Consider the following 27753-nt stretch of genomic DNA (forward strand, 5'->3'; position numbering starts at 1 on the left):
TGAGCGAAGACTATGGAAGAAGAAGAAGAAAACATGTTGAGCCGACAATAAAAATGGGATATTATAAATTGCATATCAAATAAATAATCGCCTATCAATAAATACTCATCATTTATATTATTTTTTACATCAAATAACTTACTTCACTACAAATAAACTAAATGTTTAACAAAACTCAAACTGCAGATATTTCGAAATTATACATCAATATGACATTACTTTTTTCCTTATAATGCAATACAGTTAAATTTATTCTTGTACAAAAATACTACATACAAGCATTAAATACTGACTGCACAGCAAATTTTCCATATTTCATAGCAAAATTTTTATATATTTATTATACTTTTTGCACACATTTTACAAAAAAAAACAATGTACAAAGGCGGACTTAACGCCTTAGGCGTTCTCTACCAGTCAACCTTTAGGTGGAGGAGAAATTTCATGGCAGGTGCACTAAATATGTATATAAGACAAATCGAAAATATATAAACGTACATAGACTTATTATACATACACACATATATATATATATAATATATAGTAGTAGTATAGTAGTATAGTGCACCTGCCATGAAATTTCTCCTCCACCTAAAGGTTGACTGGTAGAGAACGCCTAAGGCGTTAAGTCCGCCTTTGTACATTGTTTTTGTACACATATATATAATATATATATGTGTGTATGTATAATAACAAAATAACTATCCCAGTCGCATATTAACCAGTAAGTATAACAAAACCTGTTTATCATATTTGTCTTAATTTTCAAGAAGCCATGCTCGGCAAATTTTAATGATTATTATAACAAAAAAATCCTGTTACATTGCATTATTTCTAAAAGCAGAACAAATTAACTGAAATTTCATTCAGCGTACTGTGAAGATGGTAGAATTTTATTTGTATTCAATTTATTTTGCAAATTGCCATTTATAACCTTCAATTAAAAAACATTGTTTTAAAAATTGAAGCTAGTAACGAAAACGAATCGCTGCAAAACCGACTCCACGTAGTCTTGTTTGCCCTACCCCTAGAGTGCAATTCAAAACCGCGTAGGCGCGGAGGGGCGAGGCGGCCTGCGAGCTGAGGCGCAGGTAGCTTTAACGCTCGCCGACGCAGTTGAGGCTAGCTGGCTCAGCCGGCCAGTAAGCCGAAACTGCGGTGGTGAGCGTGAAAACCATCTGCGACGATAAGCTCGCATGGGACCGCCGGAGCCACGAAGCGCCGGAGCCGTGACAGAAGCCATGCTTGCTGCATGTTGCATGCTTACTTCCATGTTGCATGCCTGCTTACATGCTGCATGCTTCTTACAGGAAAATAAAAATTCCAAAACTATGCCAAACGATGATTCTGACTGCCTTTGCCTTTAATGACTATTTATATTATGAAATGTATGCCAAAAGGAAGTACTGACAATGACTGAAAATGCACCTGCCCCATTTTTTTTAAGAACTATATGTGCAAGCATATCATCGGACTTGCGATCCGACTCAAGTACGTGGCGCCACCTGTAGAAGCTAAAAATGTGCCTATTGGGCAAAAAATGTAATAAATTACTGGCTTTAATAATTCAATAAATTACAATTTTGTATTTAATTTTATATTTTTTTTGCTGATCTCATTATGTGGTAATTAATAAATAATAAGATGACTGTGACTAATAAAATGCCGTTTTATTCAGAAAAACTGCTGTAAATAAAATAAAAATAGAAGCTATATTTAAAAGAAAAAGAGTTAACATGTATAATGTGCGTTAAGATTATTAGCTGTGCATTGATGAAAAAGCTTTTGCTTTAGGAAAAATCGCTGTACGCTGCGAAAATAAATTGTAGTGTGTTTAGTGATATTTTGAGTTGAATATTTTGCTGTGCAATCAGTAATTTTGATGGGAATTCGGAATCTTATTGCATTGAAAAAGGATATTTTTTGATTTGCGTTTAAATACTACCCAATAAAAATGACGTGTTTTCTTTTCTAGAAGCTGGATGCGTCAATTCAAAACTTTCTATAAAATATGTTTAAATTCTTAGTACTTGCGGAGTTAAATAAAAACCTCTGGATCTTTGAATGGCATTGAAAGAAACGTTTCTGAAGAGTATGACATACGTGCCATACCTTAAAGGCTCTGAGTGAATAGTTTTTTTTTTCTATTCTTAGCATTCATTTTTTCTAGTGAAAGATGACAAATGAAAGGCAAAAAAATGAACGCCTTACGCTTAATCACTAATCGCTTATGAAATAACCAGAATTTGTTAATCTCATGTTCATCCAATGATCAAAATAATGTTCGGCGCAAGCTCGCGACGACGGCGACGCGGCGACGTGCTGTGTGTATAGTCTGTAGTCTAATTTTATTTGACAACGACATGACATTATCGCTATTATAATTATAATATAATATACCATTGACATATAATTCTAAGCTCGATGTAATATACACTGTGACTATATATAGCTTATAGCTTGCTACATCTATTTACTTATCTGTGACTGAAGAAGCAGACAGACAACGAGAAATAAGAAAATGGCTTCGTTTCAAAGTGAAATAAAAATTGAAGAATTATGTCGAACATGCCTGTCTAAAGATAATGAGTTACACTCAATATTTGATGTAATTGTGGGAACAACAACCACGTTAGATTACATTATTACTTCAACAACTGGACTTAAGGTATAATTGTTTACGTTTTTTTTAACGAAACTTTTTTTAAACATTGCTTAGATTTTCCTGTAGCTAGCTCCGTTTGAAGTTCGCCTAAGCAAAGGTTGTAATAAATATGAGCTGAGTAAGCTATGGTAAATGAACAAGACTGTGTAAGAAGGCTGGCTTGATATACATTGCACTGTATCGATTTACTGGAAATTTGAAATGTATTATAAGTTTTGTATGTCTCTGCTAAGCAATAAAAGTCCCACTACTTTGGGAAGCGCACATTCTGTCAAATCTTACTTACAGAAGCGTTTTGAAACAATGACATTTATGATTAAAGTAGGTCTATTACCCATTACAATACAATTATACATGAGGTACTAGCTGCTATTGCGTTTTCGACACGTCGTGGTTGAAATGCTTTCCGTACCACAGTGGAATAATATTGTAACTCGTTGTGATAGAAAACCAAAAATTAGCCATTCTCCAGAATTTTTATTTTTGATGAAATGATTTATAAATCCTGTTTCCTACGCTACACGCTTACTAAACTTGTACTATATGCAATGCATATTTAATTTGACTCAATATTGATGATTTTGCTATAGTCATGTCTATTGCGACATTATTGTTCTGTTTGTCTTTTAGACTTCATGAAAATTGTGTATTAAAATTTCATATTGCCATGGCGATAAGCTGATATAAAACGATGCAGTATTTTTTGTTAAAAGTGACATAGAATTATGTGCTTACTCCATGTTAATTTTTACTTACAAAAAGTGCTGCCCACTTTGCTGTATAATGTTAAAATTATTCATGTATGTTTTATACAGATCAGCAAAAATGATGGCTTGCCTTCTACAATATGCTGTGAGTGTGAAGAAAAGGCTAAAAAGGCTTATGATTTTAAGAAGAAATCAGAAGAAGCCAACATGTCACTTAGGGGTATTTTAAAAAAAGAATGTTCTTTAATGACAAAAACATTGGGCCAAGTAAGTAAATATAAAAAGACTAGCCAAGTTTAGTCCAACCTGCTCATAAAGGGATCCAAAGCATTATTGTTATAAATGATGACTCCTGTCTATCTAAAAATGTGTAAAATATAAAATACAAATTCAAACATAAGATTAACAGGTCTTGTCTGATTCTTTCATGTAAGAATGAAGGAGGAGCAACCCAAGCCCCTAATTACATGTAAAACTAACGAAAATTTTGATTGTTTTCAATTTTAGGTTTATAAATAAACTAGGCGTTTTTCCGGGGTTTCACTTGCATCCCTTGGGAACTACTGCCCACACTTTGATAAAATATAGCCTATATTACTCTGGAAGTGTATAGCTTTCAAACAGTGAAAGAATTTTTCAAATTAATTCAGTAGTTTCAGAGCCTTTTTTAGGGTATAACAAACAAACAAAAAAGTGTATTCTCTTACATAGTATTTCCATTTTATAGTATGTGTTGAATATTGTGTTGCATAGCATACATTGATATTAGCTTTGATGCCTATATTTAATTGATAAATAAAAGTATAAGGTAGCAAATCTTGGCAGTTAAATATGTATATACTGTGAGTAATGTGAATATATACATATATGTGGTACTTGTTAAATATTGTTGTTATTTTGTTTTCAGAACAATGCATCAAGTGTAAAGACTGAAGATTTGTCATCACATGAAAATGATGACTATGTTGATAGTGATTTTAACATTTCTTTAAACAGTGGCCCAGATTTGCAAGAATTGGGTATGATTGATAGTATCATATATTGCTCTTGATCTGGAGAAACATTAAGTACAAATATTTATGATAATTTTGCTAAAAAAATTACATCATGCTTTTGTTTTCCAGAGGCTGTAAAAACTGAACATGAGATTTTAGAACGCAAGTCATGCATTGTATGCAAAAGCTGCCTAGTCGTTTTCGATACACGTGATAAATTACTGGATCACCAGAAAATATGCATAAAAGGTGAATGTGATAATAATTACTTGAGATCTAATGATTGTTCATATAATAAAAAAAAAACTTTTTTAAACTGCATAAGTGGTTGTTAAATCCTGTTCCACTATAAGGGGATCAGGCAGGTTAAGGCAAAATCTTGTGCTGAAATATTTATTAGCTTGTGTGTGTGTGCAGAAATCAATTATTTCTACTGTTGATTTTAATTTTTTTCAGTCGAGTGTGATGAAACAAATCGTACCTTCTGCCCACTTTGTGGTACATGTTACAATGGTGCTGAGAATCTAACGAAACATATGTGGGAATTTCATGCAGATCTAATGGGCCCAAAAAAGAGAGGGAGACCTAAAAAAATGTTAACCAGTGTAAGTGGTATTTTTAGGTTTTTGCATGCAATAAAATAGCCGACCCCAACGTAGTTGAGAAAAAGGCTCGGAGAATGATGCATGCAATAAAAAATGCTGCTAACAAAGAATTTAATTTAAACCATCACTTTATTATTATTACACCACCATTACACCATTTTATGATTTGGTCATGCCCTAGGTTAAAAGAATTATCAATGTAGGGTAGGACCATAAGAACACAAAAAAATGATCTACTTAAAGTTTACTTAAAATGTTCATTTATATAAAAGAGTGGATGGAGTTCTTGCCGGCTCTTCTCCATGAGACATTGTTCTTGGTTTTGGAACCGTGCAACTAGTGTGATGTTTCATAAGAGTCTGCAAATGCCTATTTGAAATAGCAATTTAGCTGGTAGTTCGCATTCCAGTTATTTCAACACTTGTTTTCACGTCTGCTGGCCCGCCATCAACTTGCATTGACCGCAACTCGGCTGTTGCTCGCATCGTTAGTCAGGATTTTGTAAAAAACTAACCCAAAGGGGGTGACAAAGTTTGTATGGGTGATTAGTGATTACATCGTCCGAATGACTTGTTTGAGACACAATCATACCTTTTTTCAATATTTATTGTGAAGGCTTAAAAGCAGTAGAATGTTATTATTGTTGGATTATTTATTGAAATAGAAACTCCTTAGAGAAATCGATTGATTAAATTTAAAAAAAAAATGTATAGACAATGGTTTAATATGTCATGTTGACGTATGACAATTTGAAAATTAGGGTCTTACATAAACTCAATAACAGAAAAAAATACCAATAGTAAAAAAAGACAAATAAACTTACCTTTTGTACTGAGGAAGGTCCGTTCATAAATATTTCGATCAAGCCCCAATGGGTTTTGATTCTGTTTGAAGACGAAGAAAGTAGTTGTCCGTGTACTGTAGTCTTTTCTTGGCGTCTTGATTTCTTGTCGATTATTTAGTCACGAGCTCTGGCCAAAACTTGGGTTTATATTTCGCATTGAATCGACTACGCAATAGATTTTCTTTTAGAATGTAAAAAGTAAAAGTTTGTTCTTCCCGTCCAGTTCCAAGTTTGGAATAAGGCTGACTTTTGGCTGTCTTTGCGAAAATACAGAGAATTATAGTCAAGTTTGGATTGTGTTGGTCTTTGTTGGTTTCCAGAAAATTTTACCTCTTTATAAAAGTTTTGGGATTCGTTTGTTTACTTTTGTCTTGTTCTTTAAATTATGAGGTGTAATTTTTTTCTTTTTTTTGCTCGTAATCAATTTATCTTATATTCCTCAACTATTATCTATGTATATGTATGTCGACTTATTTGTTCATGGCTATAAATAAATAAAAAATAGAAATGTGCTATTTTGATAGTTGAATTGTTTTCCTGAGGCGTCATTAAAAGTGGTATTAATCCGATGAAATGAAATAAATATTGACATGAACTGTGTAAATGAAAGAAAGAAAGCGGCTGGCATGAAAGGAACTGACTGGATTGGCTAAAAACTGACTAGCATAATATAAATTTTCGTCGTACTAGTTATAATACTTAACTATTGCTAGTAATTCGCCCTCGTTCGATCTCGTTCTAGCGTCTTTCACGAGTTTTGTGACTGATGTAAAACAGATACAAAAAAAACTTTTCAAAACGTTGGATCTCATAGTTATCGTTTGGTACGTGGAGTACCTATTGTTACACTCTCAACCTATAAAATATATACAGAGTCTCTCAATACAAAGCGATAAACTGTTGAAGGTATAAAGGTCAATATATACAAGTTCTCGAGAACATGAAAAGAAATGAACGACACTTACTTAAGCGATGATTTAATTTTTCGAATACAGGCATTTAATGTCCGCCTTCCACTGCGTAAGTGAAATGAGCGAGAAATAGTTGACCGGAACGGAGTTTGAAATGATATATATTGCCTTCCACTAAGAGTTTTTAAAATAATTTATTTTACCCTTCCACTGACAACGAGGTCAACTAGGCGGAGCGGGAAGCCTCCGTTCATTTTCTCCGCCCCTCTCCGTTTTGGTGGAACCACATGTATGAAAATCATCGTTACGAGTTTAGCGGAGTCCGTAATGGGTCCGTTCCGTTCGCAGTGGAAGGCGGGCATAAGACAACCTTCTTGTTTTTTGTAATCTGCTCATTCCAAAATCAGTTAAATCTGGTCAGTAATAGTAATTACTTTATCTTCAACTTTGTTAACGCGTTATTGTATATGTATTACAGTGAAACCTGGTTAAGTGAGACCTCAAAGGACCTGCAATGTGGTTTCACTTAAAGAGGTATTCCACTTACTTGGGGTCTCAGATATCCAGGTATAAACAAATATTTTTCTCAGTTGCAGAGGGTTTCATTAACAGAGGCCAGAATACAGGTTATTTCAGTTATAGAGGCGTCAATTGCATTTTTCTTCAGTAGCCAATTCTTCAATTTGCAAAGCCTGACTTGAAAAAGATAATGTGATATATAAAGGAGATTGCCCGTTTTGTAAGGGAAGTTGGGTCCCAGTGAAAAATGTTTGTGCCCTGAAGATTTTTATTTTAACTAATAGGAAAAACATTGCATTTTCATAATCAGAAACCTTTTTTCATTTATTCACCCTGGTTCAAGAGATATCATTATTTTTCTGTTTTAAGAATATAGGTTATAATTAGAAATTGACATGGACTATAGATCACTATGAGCATAGAAATATGTACTGTAAATAGCAGTACCATGGAATTATGTCTCTATTTATGCATAAAGTAATGGAATTGTTATTATGTGTTTCCCGCGGTTACACCCGCGTCCCCGGGAACACCTTTCCATACCCGGATAAATTATAGCCTACCTAATCAAATCTTTCCTCTTTATAATATTAGTATAGACTCATAATTACCGTTATTGATAGTTATTATTATTTTAGTAATAGCAAGGGAAATAAAAAAAAAACAAAACATGAATAAACTATTTATTCTTCATAAAATATTTCGTCCAAAGATTGAGCTGGAGCACTCACATTGTTGAAGCGGCCCCAGCTTAAATACCACAATACTGTCATAGTATGAGCACAACACCCTACCGTACGGTTACCCACTAGACAGTTACAATAGTAAGCAATGATACTTTCTAAAGAATTTGCCCGATCTTCATCTCTACTTATCAACAAATAAGAGTAATATGTTTTATGGCTCACATGGCGGGACTTAATTCTAGTCCTAATTAAATAATTATTTTGACCCAATATTAAGGGCAAATCCTCTTCCAAGACATCATTGCTTACTTCAACATTATAAGTACCATTACTTCTTATGTGCTCCCCATAATAGGATCTAGCCTGTTTTAATTGGTAAGATCCCAATGCAAATCTTCTTAAATCATCTAAAGTTAATCTTGGAAAATGATCTAAATGGGGAGCATTGCTGTCTATGTTTTGGAAAACCGTACGTCTCCTATTGATGTTATCCCTTCGAATAAATTCCCCCAAATAATTACTACTGTTTAATCTCGCCTGAGCAATTTGCACATACTCTGCAGCGTCAGGTCTATCTTCAATTGTTGGGTGGAATTTATTCAAAAGGGCACAAACAATTTTAAAATCATCCATAAGGTGTGTTGATGCTCTGTTAAAATATTCTTGTCGAAACAGTTTGTAGTCTCTTTTGATGCGACCATTTACAATTTCAACTACCCATCTACACATAGTCACACACCTAGACTTGTTTGCTTGGTCAGTGGTCAATTGAAATTCACCTTCCAATAATGACTCAGGCATGTATGTTTTATAATTATAGCTTTGGAGTTCAGGGATCACGTCTCTAAATCCCCTATCCAATATAAAGACATCCCCCTGTCTAAAAAATGAGCGCATTGGACCACTTTCATTACGAAATAGATCACTCATGATTGTCGAGTCATTTTTTGTTGCTTCATATGGTCCAATGCACTCTAAAATATATCCATCACAACATGTGATTAAAAAGGGTTTAACCAAATTATTATATTTGTGTAGACTATATGTCTGTTTCTGATATTTGTAGTTACTACTACTCTGTACATAAACATATGTACCATCACATATGACAATAGCAGGTTTAGAATCTGGAGCCATGCTACTGTCTCCGAATAGACCTTCAGGAATAGTCCTGTTACGTGAGGCCACATTTTGTATATTAGTGTGATTAACTCCCAAATGCATTGGTACAAAATGTTCTTTTAAACATTCCCTAACAATGTTCATTTTTTTTTCTAATGTAGATCGTGGCAATTGAAAAAGAGTTGCCAGTCTTTGGTTGCTGTCCCCTGTCCTAAGTTTAACAAGAAATGTGCTTAATGCAAGGCTAGGATTTCTAACCTTATTATGTAAAGTAGGAAGGCTATTTAATATTTCATTAAACTGCATCTCTGTAAGTCCCAGCCAATAATGGCGTAAATGTGCATCCATTGCTGCAATATTATTAAAATCTAAACTTCTTTGAGAAGCTCTTTCCAGTATGGAAAATATATCATCAACTTGAAAGCTAGTAAAGTCATTTAGGTTGGTAGTCAGTTCATCCCACTGATTGCTATATAAATGGTGATGACAGATTCTAGCATTTAAAGGTATATATATATTGTACTGCAATAACAACAGTTCCTTTATAGTCATAGGTACTAAAAGACGTTCATCATTATCACAGCCTACAAACATACAGTGACGAGAAGCTGCAGCAACTCGTTTATACTTTTGTGAGTTAATCTTAGATTGAACTCGTAATGCTTGTTGTGGTTGAGATGTTGGAGCTGGCATTGGAGGTGGTTCAGGTATCTCGGGGTCTTCTAATGAAGATAGAGCTGCATCCATGACCCTTGCAGGTCTGTTTGAATCTTGAACCTCCAAACGTCTCGTCTCCCGAGTTGCTGCTAACCAGCAAGGAATGCACACTTTTTGTAAATGTGGAACCTAAAATGAAATAGTTGGTATTAGTGAATATCAGAATAGGTACCAAACCCTATATTGTTATTGTGCAAGCATATGAATAAAAATAGCATCAATTAGAAATAAACTATGCAGCATTTTTTCTGAAACATTATTTAGAAAATGTTAAACACAATTGCAGGGTATGAGATCTCAGGTTCAGTTCCAGGATTGGGTTTCTGGGTATTTCCATTAAGATTTCATGAGTAGTAACCAGAAGAGCCTGGAATACTGGGTTTGTGCCTGGTTGATTGCATGGTCTCACCGTTATTACTTAGAACATAACTGACAAAATGTATTGTGTACTGTTAGGTACACCTCTGCCTAATCGTCGTCACGCTTGTGATTGGGGATTATAGGCGTGATGATACAGAATGTTATTAAATAATACTCACCAGATGTGCTAAAGTCCATCTTAAAATCATGCTACGTTGTGGACAGTCTAACTCAACTCTGTGGGTTCTCCGACTTGCAACAGAGATACCACATCCATAACAAACATTTAAGTGACCATATGCAGGTGATATATCCTCGTGGGATCCAGTTATATTTGACAATATCCTTTCTTGCAACAGCAAATAACATTCAATACATAGGATATCATCTGACGTTACCTGGAAAAGATTATATTCTATACTATTCTATATTTATAACTGCTTAAACTTGTAAATACATAAACTCTCATAAAGAACTAAGTTTACAGTGCTAAGTTTACTCTAATCAAATGTTATTTTGAGTTTGCATAATGCATTTAACCACTATATTTATATTGTCCACAATAATTATTATTGTTTATGCACACGATAACTTACAGGTGTAGGCGTTGTCCAAGTTCGTAGAAGAACTGTCATTTGCTCGTTCAACTCCTCAACTGTATACCGGCGTAAATTAGACGCTAGTAAAAGGGAACAGTTAATACAGCGTCGGTAAGACAGGCGGTGTGCCCGACTTCTGGCTGGGGTAGACATAGTTCTGACAAAAACAGTTCGGGAGTTCAATATCACACAAGGATTTCACTAAGAGTCAAATTGTTCTCCAAGAATAGCACTTTATCTCACAAAGAACAGCACAAACAAGAGTCAAGCACTTAGAGTCAATATCTCACAAAGAGGAGTCAATTATCTCACAAAACATAAAGTAAGTACGCGAGGAACTTATTAGCTCAACTCGGTGGTAGCAGAAAGGCACGTATCGTAAATAATAACTAAGTAAATACGGAATTCAAAACTCAACGTATTATACAAAGCAATCACGAACACACAACGAACGAACGTCAAAGTGATGTGACATGCGCAAGTAAATGTTGCCAGAGCAATTATATTTAATCATTAATAAATCGATTTAAGTTTTTAAATTACGTAAGGCTTTTATTTTAATTTAAAATCGCTCTTATCTTATCTATCTTATCTTATCTGTTCAACAATATAGACTTATCATGAATATAGTTAGAATAATAATTAAAAATAATTGTATTTTTTTATTTTTAATAACTGTTTTGTTTTGATATCGATTACTCTATTGATTAAAATACGTAATTTTCAATAGTTATTTGATATCTGGCAACTTTTTTTTGTTTACCAATCAAACGGATGTCGACGTAATGTTTAACTATTAATTAATTTTAACTTTATTCCCAGGGTGAAAGAAATTGTATAAAAAATAATTTGGAAACAAAAAAATAAACAATATTTTTAGGTTATTATTCCATTCAGGCACACGATACCACAAAAGGGACCTGCCCCGTGGCAATCTCCTTTAACAAATCTACAATATAAAAATGAGTCGGGTTTTCCTTCCTGACGTTAAAACTCCAGAACGTACGAACCGATTGCCACGGTTTTGCATTCGTTGGAAAGGTCTCGGGCTGGAAGTAAAAGGTTCAAGCGACAACTTTATGCTTAGGTTTAGGTCCCCCAAGAGGGTGGCTAAGCGCTTGTTTTCAGCTTGAACCTTTGGCTTCCGTTTACATTACAAAATATGAAAAAAAAAGATATATCGGTAGATGACCATACTTAAAAAAAATATATCAAAATTTAATTAGAAGAAATTGAAGAGAAGAATGCATTAGCAACTTAATAATTTTCTACAATGAAATACTGGTATTGAAATCGAATCATTGTTTGTCACGAGTACTAGGGTAACAGAACTTAACAGATGATAAAAAAAAATGCATTGCGTTAATGTACTTGCGTTAAATGTGTGATCTTATGTTGTAATTCCACGACTTTTGTAAGAATCTCCAGGTTGTAGTGGTGGAAAGTGTCTCTAGTAGAAGGATTCTCGTTGAAGAAAAACCAGTTTACTATTACAGTTTATAATTAGCATTTATTTTCTAGTTTCACAAATCCTATGTATTATCATCAAACTCAAATACAAAATTACCACCATTAATATCGCTATAGTTCGGCCATTCAGAGAATGCGTTCCTGACACGTCGCGATTGAACTGACGACGTAACTTTGCAATGGCGTTGCAGTTACGATAAAAATATTTTTGCTGGTTGTTTACCGTTTTAACAATTGAGGAGCATTAAAACAACATTATTATATCAATAACACTAGTTTACAGTACATTTGTTGCCGGGATTTTTTAAGCTGTTGTTGACTACTCATATTTAACCATATTTAAAACTATTAGTAGTTTTTTTTTATCAGCTCTAGTTTTTGAGATTCAGCTAAGTGCGGTTTAAAGAGAAAAAACGTGGATTTACCTTAAAGAATATTTGTTTAAAAATTATATTAATTGTTAAGTTCCAAAAAACTTGGTTTTAAAGCTCTTCTCTTATGTGTAGACTTTGGGAAATGGCGTATCAGAGACCAGCAATAGTCAGACATCATATTTACATCCCAGAAACCCTGATAACGTTCTTCCATGACACGTTAATCTTGATGCATACGTTCTCCCCTGCTCTTCGCTCATATCTCCTAAATTTTCTGGAAATCTGTCCAGATGACTGAAGAGGAAGTGACTTTATGCTCAAATTGCATCCCATACCTCTTATTTGTAAAAGCAGGTCTTCGACAAGTTCAACATAATTTTCATTATAATTTTTCAAAATTCAATATAATTTTTATTCTCTGAAAGTTCAGGTGAATGCTACACTCTTCGCTAAACACATGTTCTACTTCGGTTTTGCCATTTAGCTCGATTTTTGGTGTTTAAGCTGTTTATGTTCACGCTGCAAAAGTAAGAGCCGTCGAGATGATTTTTCGATTCTTTCCAAATAGTTGGTGTTTTAAGTTGAAAAGTACTTCTTTTACCACTTTTCCATAATCTTAAATATTCAACGCACGATTTACAAACACAATCAGGAGCCCAAGATTTGTCATTTTTATCTAACAACATTCCAAAATATAAAAAATAAGTATTTTTAAGCGTCTCTGATGACATTTCTACTCTTCTCAAACACATATTCTCCACATAAGTAACAAACATGGTTTGGATTGTTCAAACAACGCCTCCTTGAACTACTCGTGTTGTAAAAACTTCACATATTTGTATAATTACAATAAAATACGTACTTCAGCGACTGAAAAAGGTTCAGAAAAGAGAAAGTCAATAACAAGTAAAGTCGAGCTACAAAAAAATTTTTGCGGGTGTAATTAATAAAAACTAAACATAAGTGAATGTTACCAGCCATTAAATCCACGGCAACAGGCAAAAAGTTTGATTTTGTAAACTAGTGTAATCAATGAATGTAGTTACGTCGTCAGTTCAATCGCGACGTGTCAGGAACGCATTCTCTGAATGGCCGAACTATAACTATACTCCGCGCGGCGAATGATGATCCCTTTGACAGTTCGTTAGCGCTTAACATTGTAGTGACGGCCTGTCACAACCAATCCTTAACAGGCCCATTAAAAATTCGAAAAAATAATAATTGTGTACATTTGTAAATTATAAAAATTAATTTTAAGAAATTATTACGTAATGTTCGGAAATAATGGAAAAAACTCAATGGAAATGTACATGGTACGTGCTGCAAAAGTTACGTCGTCAAGCTGTTATCGAAAAAAAGGGACATATCGATAAACAAAATATCGATAATTTGTTGGAAAAAAACAAATGCTTTGAGTAAAAAAAAACAGTGTATTTGTATTTTATTTAATCAATCTGAATCGGATACAGGATCAAGCGGATCCTCAAAATATGAGTCCGAACTGCAGCTATCCGTGACGTTTATTAGTACAGGTTGGTCAATAATATTGTCGAATTGAACATCTCGATCCCAGTCTTGTAGGCACATTTTCTTTGTTCTCTCGACCACTTTTCGCCAATCGTCAGCTGTCACTTGAGCGCAAGCTTCTTCTAATAAAATCATCATTTTGAAATGAATGGCGGAGTTGTGTTACTCCTAGCTGCATAACCTGAAAATATTTGTACATTTAGTTATAAAAAAAGGCCCAGCATTGGGACAATAAATGCTAAGAAAAAAACAAATAGATACCTTTGGCCTGCGCCCATATCAACTCGATTGCGTTATATTGGCAGTGGTAGGGCGGTAACCGAATTACTGTGTGACCATTTGTTTTGGCTAATTCATCCAAAAAATATGATGGGTGCGTCTGCAGTTTTTGCATGTTCAACAGTCTGACCAACTCTTTTTTTAAAATTTGAGTGTCAGCTTCCACACCATTGCATTGTAACCACTAAAATTTCAGCTTTTTTGTTATTGCTACTGGGGGGTTTATTCATTTGAACAGAGTGATATGGCGCATTGTCCATTCAAATATAATGTGGCTTACTCAAATTTTCTAACAGTTTTATAAACCATTTCTTGAAGTTTTCAAAATTCATTTCTTCGTGGTAATCCGTGGTTTTTACAGACTTAAAAGCCCACAGGCAATTCGGCACAAAACCTGTAGCTGTGCCAGCGTGGCAAATGATTAAGCGCTGGCCCTTTCCTTCCGGAGTTTTTATCCTGGATTTGGCTGTGTCATCCGTCCATGCCTTACCTACGGTGTGATTGGCGTTCAGCCATGTCTCATCTAGGTATACTACCTTATCCCAGTTCTCAATTTGTTTTATTTTGCGAAGAAAATCGCATCGTTGTAAAGCAATGTCAGTACGCTCCATTAATATTTTTCGCTTGCCACATTTTTTTAAAACAATTCTAAGGGAAGTAGCGCCGCCTTTGAAGAGTTCTGCAGCTTTTAATGAAGATACTAACTTCTGGCAGGTCGGTAATTCACCTCGTAGGTAGTAAGCATAAATATGATTGCGTATAGCATCTAAATCAAAATTATCAGGTTCTGTTATATAACTTAACCTTTTCTTTTTCTTCTTTGGTGATAATAGTTTATTGTCCTCCATGGTCGACTCACCAAATTTTTCCTTTGTTATTCGAGAAACGATCGCGAACATTTTCAAGCGGTAACAAGGGTCTGCCATTTTGTTGTTTACGAGCAAAATAGACTCGCATACGAACTACGAACTCGCGAACTTCTTTTGAGAACAGTTTTCCGCTGTCTTTTCGACATTTTGCAAAACCGAAAATCAACAAATAACAGCGAAAACAGAAACAAAACTCAGCTAACAAAGAAACACGTGGCCCATACAAGGCGTTAGAGCACTCGCAAGTAGTCGCAGGCAGACTGACAAGACATGATATGACTGAATTAAAAAAATACGGTAGGTCTATGTCCACCTTTTAAATATTTTTCCATGAAGCTGGAAATTATGAATTCTTTAAAATTAAATAAAAAAAAAACCTAAAAATCTTCTCTTTAAATTGTGCAATTTTAATAAAAAATAATGTACAGTAACATAAAATATAATAAAGCCGTTGAATGACCTGGCTGAATGACATGACCTTTGCCTAACAGAATTTTATCGTAGTTTCGCATCACTATTACTACTGTCAGTTGAAACGTCATACGGATCATGATTCGCCGCGCGGGGTATAAAAATTCGAACCCCGAACAGCTAAGTCCCGTCTTTTTTTCCCCTTCTTTTGTTTATCCTTTTTTTTAAGAAACCCGCGTTCCGTCTGACGTCAGTTGTCAGTGGCCAGTTCTCAAAACCTTTTACAATCGAAAGAGTTTTTAAACACTATTAAATTGTGAAACCTTACACTTTGTTGTTTTCGCTTTTTGTCGTGGTTCACATTTATTCATCACCATGTGCTTAGCCTTTCCCCAACAAACACCCACCCAACCAACATTGTATACAAGGAGCGACAATTTTTTTTACTGGAAATTGATCACAATACGATATTCAAAGCATTTATTTATTTAATAGTTCATGTACACACGAGGAAAACAAACAACAAGAAAAATAGAACTCATAGTACATAGGCACGGCTTATTTCATGAGAAATCTCTTCCAGCAGGCCCGTTATGGGAGAGTTAGAATAAGAAAAGATGCAGATAGAGAAAAAAGAAAGAAGCTGTAATTAAAATATAATTACATTATTTAGCATCCCGGTTGATATATGATGATTGATATTTAATATATGTAAGATGTGGGTCGCTTGTTGAGCAAAAACACACTTGTTTAACTATATTCTTTATTATAATTTTCGCATCTTTTACACAACTTAACCTCTCCAACTTTTGCCAACTCCCCAATGACATTTCTCCTTCATCTATAAATCAATACTAAAAAGCTCAAATGAGTTCCTATTCCACACGGCCGTCCTGATTTTAATCTATTTTAACTGTCTTCCGCGCTGATCCATGGCTTCATAAAATCCGCGGAACTAGTGGTGTTAATAGGACTTTCAACATTACCTATCTTCCTCATAGCATACCTCTCGTTTTTTCAAGGTTATCTCGTAAACTGCAAATCTCCAGTCTCTTACGAAATTCCTTTAAATCAGCTGCTCCATACAACATAGTTTTGTTAGACTCACTATCTTGAATGCCATCAATTACACAAGGGAACAAAATAAGACTTTTTTTTTGTTGCATGAAATTTTATGACTTTTGTTTACTAATTCGAGGTCGCTGATTTCAAATCTACCCACATTTTTTTTTGTAACAGCTTTAGTTTTTGAGATACAGCTATTGACCGTATATTCGAGCTTAAATTTCATAAACAGAGCATTTTATTTAAAAAGTATATAATTTTTACTATTTCTATTTTGCAAAATAACTGTAAAAATGATACTAACTATTTCTGTAATATTTGTGGTGAATATGCATTGAAGGATTGTAGACTAAGTGTGTCGGAGTTCTTGAAACGGGTGTACTTTGAGTTCTTTGGATTTTCTTTGGACACCTGCGACAGGTACCTACTGGGTGTCTAAAATGGTATGTAAAACATGCGTCGAGTCTTTAAGGTTATGGAAAAATAAGAAAAGACCCCATTTCAAGTAACAAACACCGATGATCTGGCGAGAACCCTCGAATCATTAGGTAGTTTTTCTGCGTGGTTGATATGAACGATATTAACAAAAAAAAAAAAACGGTCCAAATTGATTTACCCTAACTTGTTATCTACCACCTTACCTTAATACACGTGCTACCACTTTTGTACATCAAAGTTGGGCTTATGAAACAATTTGTAAAAGCTCTGAACAAAAATGGTCAATACATATCTAAAAAGTCCCATAATTTGAGTATAGAGAAACTAAAAACCGGAATTTCTGATGGTCCACAAATAAGGAGGTTGATGAAGGATGAGAAGTTTCATAATTACATGACCAAAATCGAAAAAAATGCCTGAAACGAATTCGTTTGGATTGCACAAAATTTTCTATCAAACAAAAAGGATGAAAGCTTATTCAAAGCACTTTGAACAGATGTTGTCGCATTTCCAACAGCTTGGTTGTAATATGAGCATCAAGGTATACTTACTCCTCAGCCATTTTGACAATTTCCCTGAAAATCTATGTGATCTCAGTGAAGAACAAGGTGAACGGTTCCATCAAGATATTCGGACTATGGAAAAGCGGTCCCAGGGTCATTGGAATGCCAACATGATGGCGAACTACTGTTGCAGCATTAAAGACAGCCCTAGTGAACCGAATCAAGCTAGAAAATCTTATAAAATAAAGTTTTTTGATGCTTAAATTGTTGTTCTTCTGCTGTTTTTTGTTAATAAAATTGTATTTTTCTTGAAAATCACGTTTTGTTGATATCTCAAAAACTAAAGCTGATACAGAAATTCTGACTTCAGATCTTAAATTAACAGCCCAAAAATATACAATATTAGTCGTAATATTTCATGCAGCAAAAATCTTGTTCCCTTGTGTTATGTACTCCATCAAAGCAGAGTCTTCAACTTTGCCGTGGAGTGTCATTTCTCAACTGTATAGCCACCAGTCTCTTAGAAGCGTTGGAACACTCGTCGAACGGCAAAACGACTCAAGTTTAGCTGCCGAGCAACATCACACTGCCGCATCCCTGATTGCAAGTCTTACAAGTCACACATTGTATCATGTCCAATTTCGTGCTTCTTTGGCATAACCGACAAAACCAATCTTCATTTGCGATGTCCCTTGCCCCAGTATCTATTGATTTCTTCTTAGGCTTCTTGTTACCAACTCCAAGCTCTGCTTTTTTTCTTTTATTTTTTTTTCCTTTAACTTTATTCTCCTCTTTTTTTGTCTTCGCTTCTTGCTTGTTCTGTGCAAAAAATTGCCACCTATCAGATGTTATCACGCTAGGTAATTTAAGTTTACTTTTTGTGCTGGTACTGGGAGTTTCTGGCCAAAAGCCATTTTTACATGGTGTCGGTACAATTAAATCTCCATAATATTTAGTTTTTGGTTGGTTGTGACTGTCATCTTCGGGTAACGCTTGTTGTATAGATGTATGTGTCGATGTCATCATATTTTGTGATGTTTGGTTTCTGTTTTGTGGATTATCAAGAGTTGTATCATCAGCCATTATCGATGTCGCAATGATTTTGTTCGAATGCATTGGTAATCTTGTGAATGGAGGTGTTATTGAAACAAGTTCCTTGTTAGAAAATGACGGCTGTGTTACTGTCGTCTGAAATTGTATTTGTGTCGGAATTGATTCCGTAATAGAGTTTGTATGGGCAAGTAGTGATAGCAGTATCATACTCATATTATCTGCATCAACCACATTCGACGATAAAGCCGTTGCTACTATCCCAGAGTTTGTTTTTTTTGCCAGGAGTGATATACACAGGGATAGAGCCTATTGTCCGAATAACTTGACCTGATAAATGAGGGGTGATTTCTAGTTTCTTTTCCGAAGGAGTTTGATTTTAGTCAATAGGAAATGTTGTTAGTGAAGGCTCGTTATGGAGAAGTTGTTGGGAAGTTGGGATTTCCACGTCCAGGATTTTCATGAGGGTCCCATCAACATTTTCGCACATCTCTTCCCTGCATGACTTTAATTTTCAGTGATTAAGGAGTCATTGAACTCGTTTAAATCCAAGATGTCAGTCAGACCTGTGAAGTTTCCAATGTCTGCATACGTTTTTTGAGCACACAATTTTGTCATAGCCGAAGATTTACTATTTAATTTATCTGAAGGCAAATTGTTTTATGTATGCATTTGCCTCCAGACATTGAATAATCCTTCCAAGGATTTATCGCCTTTCCAAATCGCATCACCGTTGGCGTAGAAAGCTTCTAGGTGTTCGGGTCTTATTTGCGATTATATGAATTGGACATGCTGGCTTATGGTATCTGGTTGTGTTGGATTAGTATTATCAGCTTTGGTTGGTTGCCTTGTCACACACTTCGAATAATCAACGCCGTTTGCATCAAAGGGTGACAAGCCGCATTTGCGAAAACCATTTTTGATGGAATTGGGGTCTAATTGAATTAGAGATTTATGTAGCAGCGGTATCAGATGGCAGTCGCTTCTTGTAAAGCACCGGTACTCAGCTGAATCCGGTTAGACTGGAAGCCGACCCCAACATGATTGGGAAAAAGGCTCGGAGGATGATGATGATGTAGCAGCGGGCAGAAATTCTCTTTGCGGAGCTTAATGAATTGGCTGTCATTTCGCCGGTCATAAACGGATTTCTTCCATATGGACTTCAGAGGACGAAAAACAGCCACATCCATTGGTTGAAGCATATGAGTTGCGTTGGGATATAGTGCAACCAGTTGGATGTTTTTATCCCGACAGAAATTGCTTAGAGACAGCGTAGTGTGTGAGCAATGTCCATCCAAGAAAAAAACTATTGGAAATTCGATATCAGTTTTTGAAATCCAGGAATAGAAAACATTTGTCATATATTCATAAAACGACTCTCCTGTCATCTAACCCTTTGGCGTACATCCTAATCCAGTCCTTCAGTGCAGTTTTTGCAATTTTGTGTGGTATCGTTTTGAGCTTGAACAAGACCATCGGAGGCGCCAATTCACCTGCTGCGTTAGCCGTAACCAAGATGGTCACGCACTCTTTTTCGCCGCTGGGAATAATGTTGTAGATGTTTTTAACTCCTTTTTTTGCCAAAACTCTGTTGTCAGACGGTGACAAAAAGAAAGCGCTTTCGCCACAATTAAAAATCCGACGTGGATCTCGAATTGCTTCTTCGAGATGTGAGTTTTTAAAATATACGCCTACTTCTGCAAACCATCCTCTAATATTCTTCTTCTTCTTTCACTAAAGCGCGGGTCTGCGTCAAATTTGGCCACTCGCTGGCCTACTTCGGATGTCGTTTTAAGAAAGCCTCAATCCAGTGACGACCTGGTCTGCCATTTCGAAATGGATTATCCCGCTTCATCTTTTTCACTAGCAAACTTACGCTATCCAGCACAACTTGTTTACAGGAAACCCACTATTGACCATAAAAATAAGCCACCTGCTTAAATGTTCCTCCTCTTCTTTACTCAATACTGTAGCCAGTCCTTTGGAGCAGTCTATGGAATAGCGGCCGCGTAATTTGTCGTCTAACGTAGACCGTGGACTTCACTATCGAACTGTTTATACAGATAGTTCAACTCAATTGTGCGCGGCCCTATGTGTGCGTCGGCTTGTAAATATACAATTTTCATTCGTGTGACAGTGACAAGACGTGTGCTGATCGCTTTTTCTTATGGGTCTTGTCAAGTTCTATTGCGGAATTCCGCGGACTTCTTTAAGACAACGGTTTACGTTATTGTTGTCTTTGAACTTTTGCCTCAAAATGGTAATATCAAATCGAAGCTAGTTAAGTTGATCAGAACCAATTACTCGGTTGGTCTACGATATATGATATATGGTATGACGATGGTTCAGTATGTTAAGACCTGTAAATCTATCAGATTTCTTTCCTGGTTCCGTTTTGTCAGTGATTTTATAATTTATCAAATCATCATCATATTATTATTATTTCTTAGAATCATAAAGTAAGCTTTTGTCGTTTTCGCATCCAAAATAGTGTCTAACAATTCAATTTAATTTTTGATTGAGACTAAAACAGAAGTATGATCAGCAAGAGAGGTCATGATGGATTGTGTTAGAAAAAGTACCTTACCTACGAGATTATTAGTTTCAAAATAAACGTTAAAATAGACTCGACAGTAAAACAATCCGTTTTAAATACTCTTTTTGAATTTATCATAGCTTTCTGTTTCATTTATTGAAGCAGTTAGGTGTTGATGTTTTAGACTGTTGTAGGGTGTTAAGTCGTTTTATATGGTATTGTGATGTTCTATCACGTTTTAAAAACAACACGCTCTATTGAATGACGATCGTCTAACTTATGTTGTCCATTGTATATTTCAGACCATCCTTAACAAATTATCAGAAAATGGATTTTGCATTACGTCAATGCCTGCTAAAAAGATTGAATGTGCATTTTGCAAGCATCATTTTGAAACCAAAGAAGAATTAGGATTACATGCCGTAACTCATAAAGGTTCGTATTAAATAAATTCAATGGAAATGAATGAATTAAGTGTAATAGTTTCATATATCATAAACTGATATCCGTATAATGAGCAAAGCAAATTAGAGATACGGTACGCAACTGCATCCAGTTAAATGGGAAAATGACTTACTACGTTAGTGTCAGTAGATTTATAACTTTTGGTTTTGCACCAAAAAAAATACCTTCGATTTATTTTGTTCTTAATGCTGCGATCAACGTTTTTTTTATGTTTCCCTTTTTTATTTTTTTAGAGACGAAGGTGCTGCGTTGTCTAAATTGCAAGAAAATATATCTCGACGCGCAAAAGTTTTATCAGCATATTTGTATTGAAGATAAAGCTGGAATAAATAATGTTGAGAATGTATGTAGTGTACTACACTTAGATACTTGAAATTATCTTGAAGTATGGTATGAGCATAATGTAAATATTTATTTGTCTTCCAGGATTCCACGAATACAGATTCTAATAATAAAAAAAAACAACAAATTGCGTCAGAAATTACCCTGCGGGAATTCATAGATCCGAACTCAGATATGGTATGTACATATGGTTAAGGTTCTACATTCATAACTATTGCAAATCACTAGCACTACTGCACTACCAACACATCCATCGCAATGGTAACTTTTTCTGTGTTTGAGTAAGTAAAAGTTTTATTCTCCTTATTGGTGTTTAGCCGAAAAACATCCGTTTTCTCAAGGAGGTGTATAGCAACCGAGGACTCATGAGATTCCTCTGTGGCAGATTCTTCCCACAGCTCGTGGGAGAACTCGTTGTTAATTCCTAAAAAGTACAAGAAATATTACCCACATCCCCTTTTCGTGTGATATTTGTACTAGAATGATGCTCAATAATCTGTCTTAACTCGCGAATGTTTCCAGGAGGCTATCAACTTGCTACAAGTATGCAGTGTGTGTACCTGCATATTGCAATCGGAATCGGATCTTATTAATCATCGCGATGCTGAACATCCTGAACTGTCTCATCGGTGTAACCTTTGTACCAAGGTACGCGTTTATCCGAACTCTTTAAAAAGTATCATTCGTATAATATCCTATTATTTTAATTGTTCTCTTTCAGGTGTTTGCTTCTTTGCGCTCAGCAGCGCGCCATAGAAGCATGTGCAAGCAAATCGAAAGAAAATATAAATGTAACACTTGTGGACTAAAATTTGCTTATGAAATATCATTAAATAAGCACATTTTAAGATATCATGAGGGTCAAAGCGTGTCAGTGAAATTTATAGATCCAAAAACCAGACGAGATGAGCGGCAATTCCAGTGTGATACATGCAGTAGAAGTTTCTATAAGTATGACTTCACATACCTTCCATGAAGTTTCATTAAGGCGCACACGGGTCGTAAGCGTATTTGGATGTTGAGGATGAGACGGTCGAATACTGGGTCGCTACTCAAATAAATAACAGCTTCTTAAATGTTTGAGCTGCTCCTGTCACGAATGTTCGAGCATTAGATTCCAAGCTCTGAACAGCAAAAGCATAGTCACTTTTTGCTCCGCAAATGAGACTCGTGTGTCGGGGAGTGTTGTCGTGTAAAACAGAAACAACACGTTTTTTTTTAAATCAAGCGACACATATCTGTTTAAAAAAGTCTTCTGCAAATAAATATAGGTCCTTCAATAGAACAATAGTTCATTATTCGTTATAGGGGATCATTTTTATTTCCAACGAAAAAATGGCTTGACGTATTTAGAAAGGTTTTTGGCTAATCTTCTAACCCTTAACAGGTCTGCCACTCTTGCAAGCATGGCATATGGACCTTGAGCCGTTAAAAATAATCTGAAACATTTGATATAAAACTCATTACTTACCATGTGTGTAATAATTTCTTATAGTAATATCTTTCTAAAACTAGCGTTGTCAATGTGTTTTCGTCGGACACACTACTATTTTGTTTTTCCATTTCCAAAACCAATCGATTAATAGATAGGGTTACTGTGTGGAGTTAGTTGAAAATATTCATGCTCTTACTGCTATTGTCGTAACCGCAAATTACGATACGCTTACGCTACGACTCCGTGTGTAATGGACTTAGGTACTTAATATTGAAAAAATATATTTTTAAAATAAAATTAATATATTATTTACAGGCGAGACTTACTTGTGAAACATACTAAAATACATATGCCAATAGAAAACTTCTATGAATGTGACGTGTGCAAAAAAAAGTTTCACAGAAGTGATAATCTAAGGTGAGTTGCTTCTGTACAAGTTTTAAAAAAAGTAAAGAGTAGTTTTAAAAGATTAAAGAAGTTATAAAGAATTATTTTTACTTACACTTTTCAAAACTTACTTCGTGACATAACAAACAATCAAATTAAAAAAGATTTGCACTTATGATATGTATTTTGTTAAAATTAATAAACAAATTAACTGTGCAGAATGGTTTAAATTTTTACCCAATATCTGCGGATCGACAAAGAGTCATAAAATATAGTCAATCCCCAAAATTGCACGATCTGGAAAAACATGAATTAACATCGATTAGAAGAATTAAAGTTAATGACATAACGATTTTTCTGGGCGTTTTTTGACCAGGGTTTTCTGTGATAATTTATAGGTAGATAATATTTTGAAACATCTTGTTTACTTATTAAAAATACTGTTTAATTGAAAAAAAAAATTAACTTAATTGTCTTCATCTTTCAGATCTCACAAACGAGTGCATGATGTGCACCGCGAAAAACCTTCGTCTAATAATTGCTTGTGTCTTTATTGCGGCCGGAGTTTCTCGAACTCCTCCAATTTGATCGTTCACATGCGGCGCCACACCGGGGAGAAACCCTATAAATGTGATTTTTGTGGTAAAGGTAAGCCCATTTAAAAAATCTTACCTTTTAGGGCAACCACACAAAACTGCGATGTGATTTAATATTTTTTATCTACATTTTGAAAAATATATAAGACTATGGTTTTGGGATTGGATGAATTTATTATTGAATTGTTTCTTCTAATCAGGAAGAAACTATATCCAATGTCTATTTTTTACAATTTTTAATCACATTTTTTTAAATAAAAATCTCAAGTGAAATCCAATGCCAAATTATGACATTCAAAAACCACCGTGTAAGCACGTCAAATAAAAAGAAAAAATTAAACTAAATTAAATTAAAATCTATTTTCTTTACAAATATATATTTTTTATCTACATTTTGAAAAATATATATAAAAATATATCATTGTGTTCAAATGTGGGGTCGAGTTCTTGATCTAAATCTACGTCTTCATCATTTGTTGACTCTGCGTTTAAGCATGACTGGCCACGGTAATGCCCACAAACTTTTGAACATCATTTGAGCATCCACATTGGCCGCCATGACGTTTTGTATAATTACAAAAGATTGTGTTCAGTAGATCATCGGGTGCTGGTGTTATTGGCTGTAGTATATTATTTTTTAACTCCCACCCCACAGTTCTGAATCGATGTACTATCTTCCTAGCCGCCAGGTGTGTATTTGATACTACACCCTGTAGTGCACCTACCTTTTTATATAAACATGAATGCTCATTGGTACCGGCCGGCTGGTTTGACAGCTACGTTCTAGAAGGCAAGGCTTGTCAAACCAGTCGGTTTTCGTTCGTAGTGGGAGATAAGAGTATTATTTGTTTGTTTTAGTCAAAGTTTACAGCTAGTTAATATAAACTATGTAAAACAATGCAGGCGGCGCAGGCGCCGAGCGTCTTTCACTAAAGCTGTCTCAGAGTGGACCAAGTCTTTTAAAATGACTATCCAAGTATGGCGTAATATCGCAGGAATGCGCGATGCAATGAGGTCGGACGTTCTTGTAGTGCATTCGTGCGCTCAACCCTTAAAGGCTAACTTATATAGAAACAAGGATTTCTTACCCTTTAATTATTTACAGGTTTCCCAAGGTCTTCAGATTTACAATGCCACAGACGATCTCACACTGGGGAAAAACCATGTATCTGTCGTGTTTGTGGTAAAGGTATGTTTAAAATTAACAATCCTTTGTCGAATAGTACTACATGTGTATAAATGATAATATCGAAAAAAAAATTCTGTAGATATACGAGGTGTTGCAAAAGTATTCCAAAAAAATATTGCTAAAATCATTGCCAAGCGTTGCAAACTGTCATGTTATTGAAAAGTTCTTCAGATAGATTGATTATTTGGAACACAGTACTTCCACAGTACCTACTAATAATTTGCCACTCCACTTTGCCACTGTTGTGACTACTGAACATCTCGTGGTATTTTTATTGCTGTAAATAATTTGTAGCAATGTGCGTATTATACTTCATTTAATCTTGTATGTTGTACGGGATTTTCGGAGATCCGGTTTACCCTGACGATATTCTAATACATTTATACATTTTTGTAACTCTTTATAAGGGGCCATTTAACTCCCTTTCAGTTTTACGGGTACTTCTGTAACACGCTGTATAAGCACTGCTTGTTCTACTTAGTTTATAATAATGTCGTTGTTAATGAGTGGTTATATTTTAAAGGGTTTTCGCGCAGCAATAAGTTGTCTCGTCACATGCGAGTACATACTGGACAGCGACCTTACAAGTGCACGTATTGCGAGAAGGCGTTTTCGCAGAGCAACGATCTCAACCTGCATATTCGTCGACATACGGGCGACCGGCCCTACATCTGTGAAGTGTGTGGCGATAGATTCATACAGGTCGAATATTATTTTCTATCGCTAAACTTACTGTTTACACTGTTTTCGTCCGTGATACATTGCCCGTTGCCCCTTATATTGTACAGATATGGGACTACGATAATCACCTGCACTAAATAAATTAAATTTTTATTTTTAGTGATTAGAGTTTTGGATTCTCTAGCTAGATTATACATATATATAAGATTAAACGAACTGAAAGAATACATTTCATTAATATTTTACCAAAGAATGATTACAACAAAAATCTTACATTTCACTATGTACAATTTTCCTACCTAGAAGAAACAACATTCAATTTTCTGAAAAGAAATTCTAAAGAGGTGATACTCTTTGCATATGTATATTTGTATATCTATTCCTCTCGATACACGGCGGAATTGGGTGTTTCTCGTTGTTGCTCCTTGTTTTCAACTGATTTGTTTCTTTTCCAGGGCACAGCGTTACAGAACCACAGAAGAGCCCACGGCCACTTCCCCGCTCCTCCTGCAGAAGCGCCTTCTGAGGTGCAAGCGATCACTTATACAGTTCAAAGCATAAATCATAGTAATTAAGAACTAATTTGGAGCTGACTCCATGTATTTTGAACTTATGGTAGCGTTAGTTAAAGTTTAATTTCGCGGCAACCAGGCAATAAAATGTGCAAATGCAACAGCGCATGTCACATTCTCTCGTGCATTATGTTTATAGGTGACGTCACAAAGGAGAGGGTATGCGCATTGTTGAGTTACGTATGCTTATCGAAAGCAATCTGTTTTTAGGAAAAGGGATGTTTCGAAATATATGGAGCTCCGGCCCAGAACCCAAAAAATGAGAAAACACGTACTTTAAGTTGACTTTGTTAGGTTATAAAATATAAAAATGTACACTTGAAGTTGCAACTCATAACGAAGTCCCCAAAAAGTTATAAAACTTTTGATCCTTCTCAGATATATTACGAGCAATGTAGGCCTTTCGGGAGAGTCTCTTGAGATATATACAACATGTAACTTAATTAACGCACATCCTGAAATTAGTTTGTTCAGAATCGCTTACTGAATCGATTTATATAATTTTTAATATAGGTAATTTTTTATCCCAAAAATAATTAAAACTACGGAAATTATTGTCATATTAACCCCGTACAGTCAAAACAAATTCAAATAGACTCTAAAAGTAATAAGACTTCGTGTATTGTCGGCTTTTTCCGTAGTTTCGTTATGTTGTGTCGAGTCGAGCGGCGCGCGGCGCGATATTTGCGTGCGTAGTAGTATGACCAAAAAGTTCGCCAAGAATTGGTATAACTAATTTAGTAAATAACAATGCATATACATGTTAAATTAAAAATTCAGTGTATGTATTATGATTATAACATAATATTCTAATTAGGGTGTTTGAGGGTGTGC

General features: G+C 35.1%; 2 protein-coding genes across 2 annotated transcripts; one reads left to right on the forward strand and one right to left on the reverse strand.

The window, feature by feature from the left end:
- Window positions 1-2478: 2478 nt before the first annotated feature.
- Window positions 2479-27461, forward strand: LOC124644932 (zinc finger protein 568-like). The gene is made up of 15 exons (XM_047184622.1): window positions 2479-2668; window positions 3481-3639; window positions 4280-4391; window positions 4497-4616; window positions 4824-4972; window positions 21555-21687; window positions 21951-22060; window positions 22144-22236; window positions 22582-22707; window positions 22781-23010; window positions 23810-23911; window positions 24369-24529; window positions 25583-25666; window positions 26190-26368; window positions 26803-27461. The coding sequence occupies exons 1-15, from the start codon at window positions 2522-2524 to the stop codon at window positions 26920-26922; spliced, it is 2025 nt and encodes a 674-aa protein (XP_047040578.1). The 5' UTR covers window positions 2479-2521; the 3' UTR covers window positions 26923-27461.
- On the reverse strand, window positions 7913-11651 carry LOC124644931. Its single transcript, XM_047184621.1, has 3 exons — window positions 10728-11651; window positions 10311-10529; window positions 7913-9900 (listed from the first exon to the last, which is right to left on the reverse strand). Exons 1-3 carry the CDS (start codon window positions 10881-10883, stop codon window positions 7930-7932), a joined length of 2346 nt encoding a protein of 781 aa, XP_047040577.1. The 5' UTR covers window positions 10884-11651; the 3' UTR covers window positions 7913-7929.
- Window positions 27462-27753: the final 292 nt, after the last annotated feature.

This window comes from Helicoverpa zea, chromosome 31 (genome assembly GCF_022581195.2).
Source record: "Helicoverpa zea isolate HzStark_Cry1AcR chromosome 31, ilHelZeax1.1, whole genome shotgun sequence".
In the NCBI taxonomy this organism is placed as follows: Eukaryota; Metazoa; Arthropoda; class Insecta; order Lepidoptera; family Noctuidae; genus Helicoverpa; species Helicoverpa zea.

Excerpts from the sequence above, each read along its gene's own strand:
- LOC124644932 (XM_047184622.1), top strand. The coding sequence starts at position 2,522 with ATGGCTTCGTTTCAAAGTGAAATAAAAATTGAAGAATTATGTCGAACA. Across the intron at positions 2,669-3,480 it reads CTTCAACAACTGGACTTAAG|ATCAGCAAAAATGATGGCTT; the intron begins GTATAATTGTTT and ends TGTTTTATACAG. Across the intron at positions 23,912-24,368 it reads CACAGAAGTGATAATCTAAG|ATCTCACAAACGAGTGCATG; the intron begins GTGAGTTGCTTC and ends TTCATCTTTCAG.
- LOC124644931 (XM_047184621.1), bottom strand. The coding sequence starts at position 10,883 with ATGTCTACCCCAGCCAGAAGTCGGGCACACCGCCTGTCTTACCGACGC. Across the intron at positions 10,530-10,727 it reads CTTGGACAACGCCTACACCT|GTAACGTCAGATGATATCCT; the intron begins GTAAGTTATCGT and ends AATCTTTTCCAG. Across the intron at positions 9,901-10,310 it reads GATGGACTTTAGCACATCTG|GTTCCACATTTACAAAAAGT; the intron begins GTGAGTATTATT and ends ATTTCATTTTAG.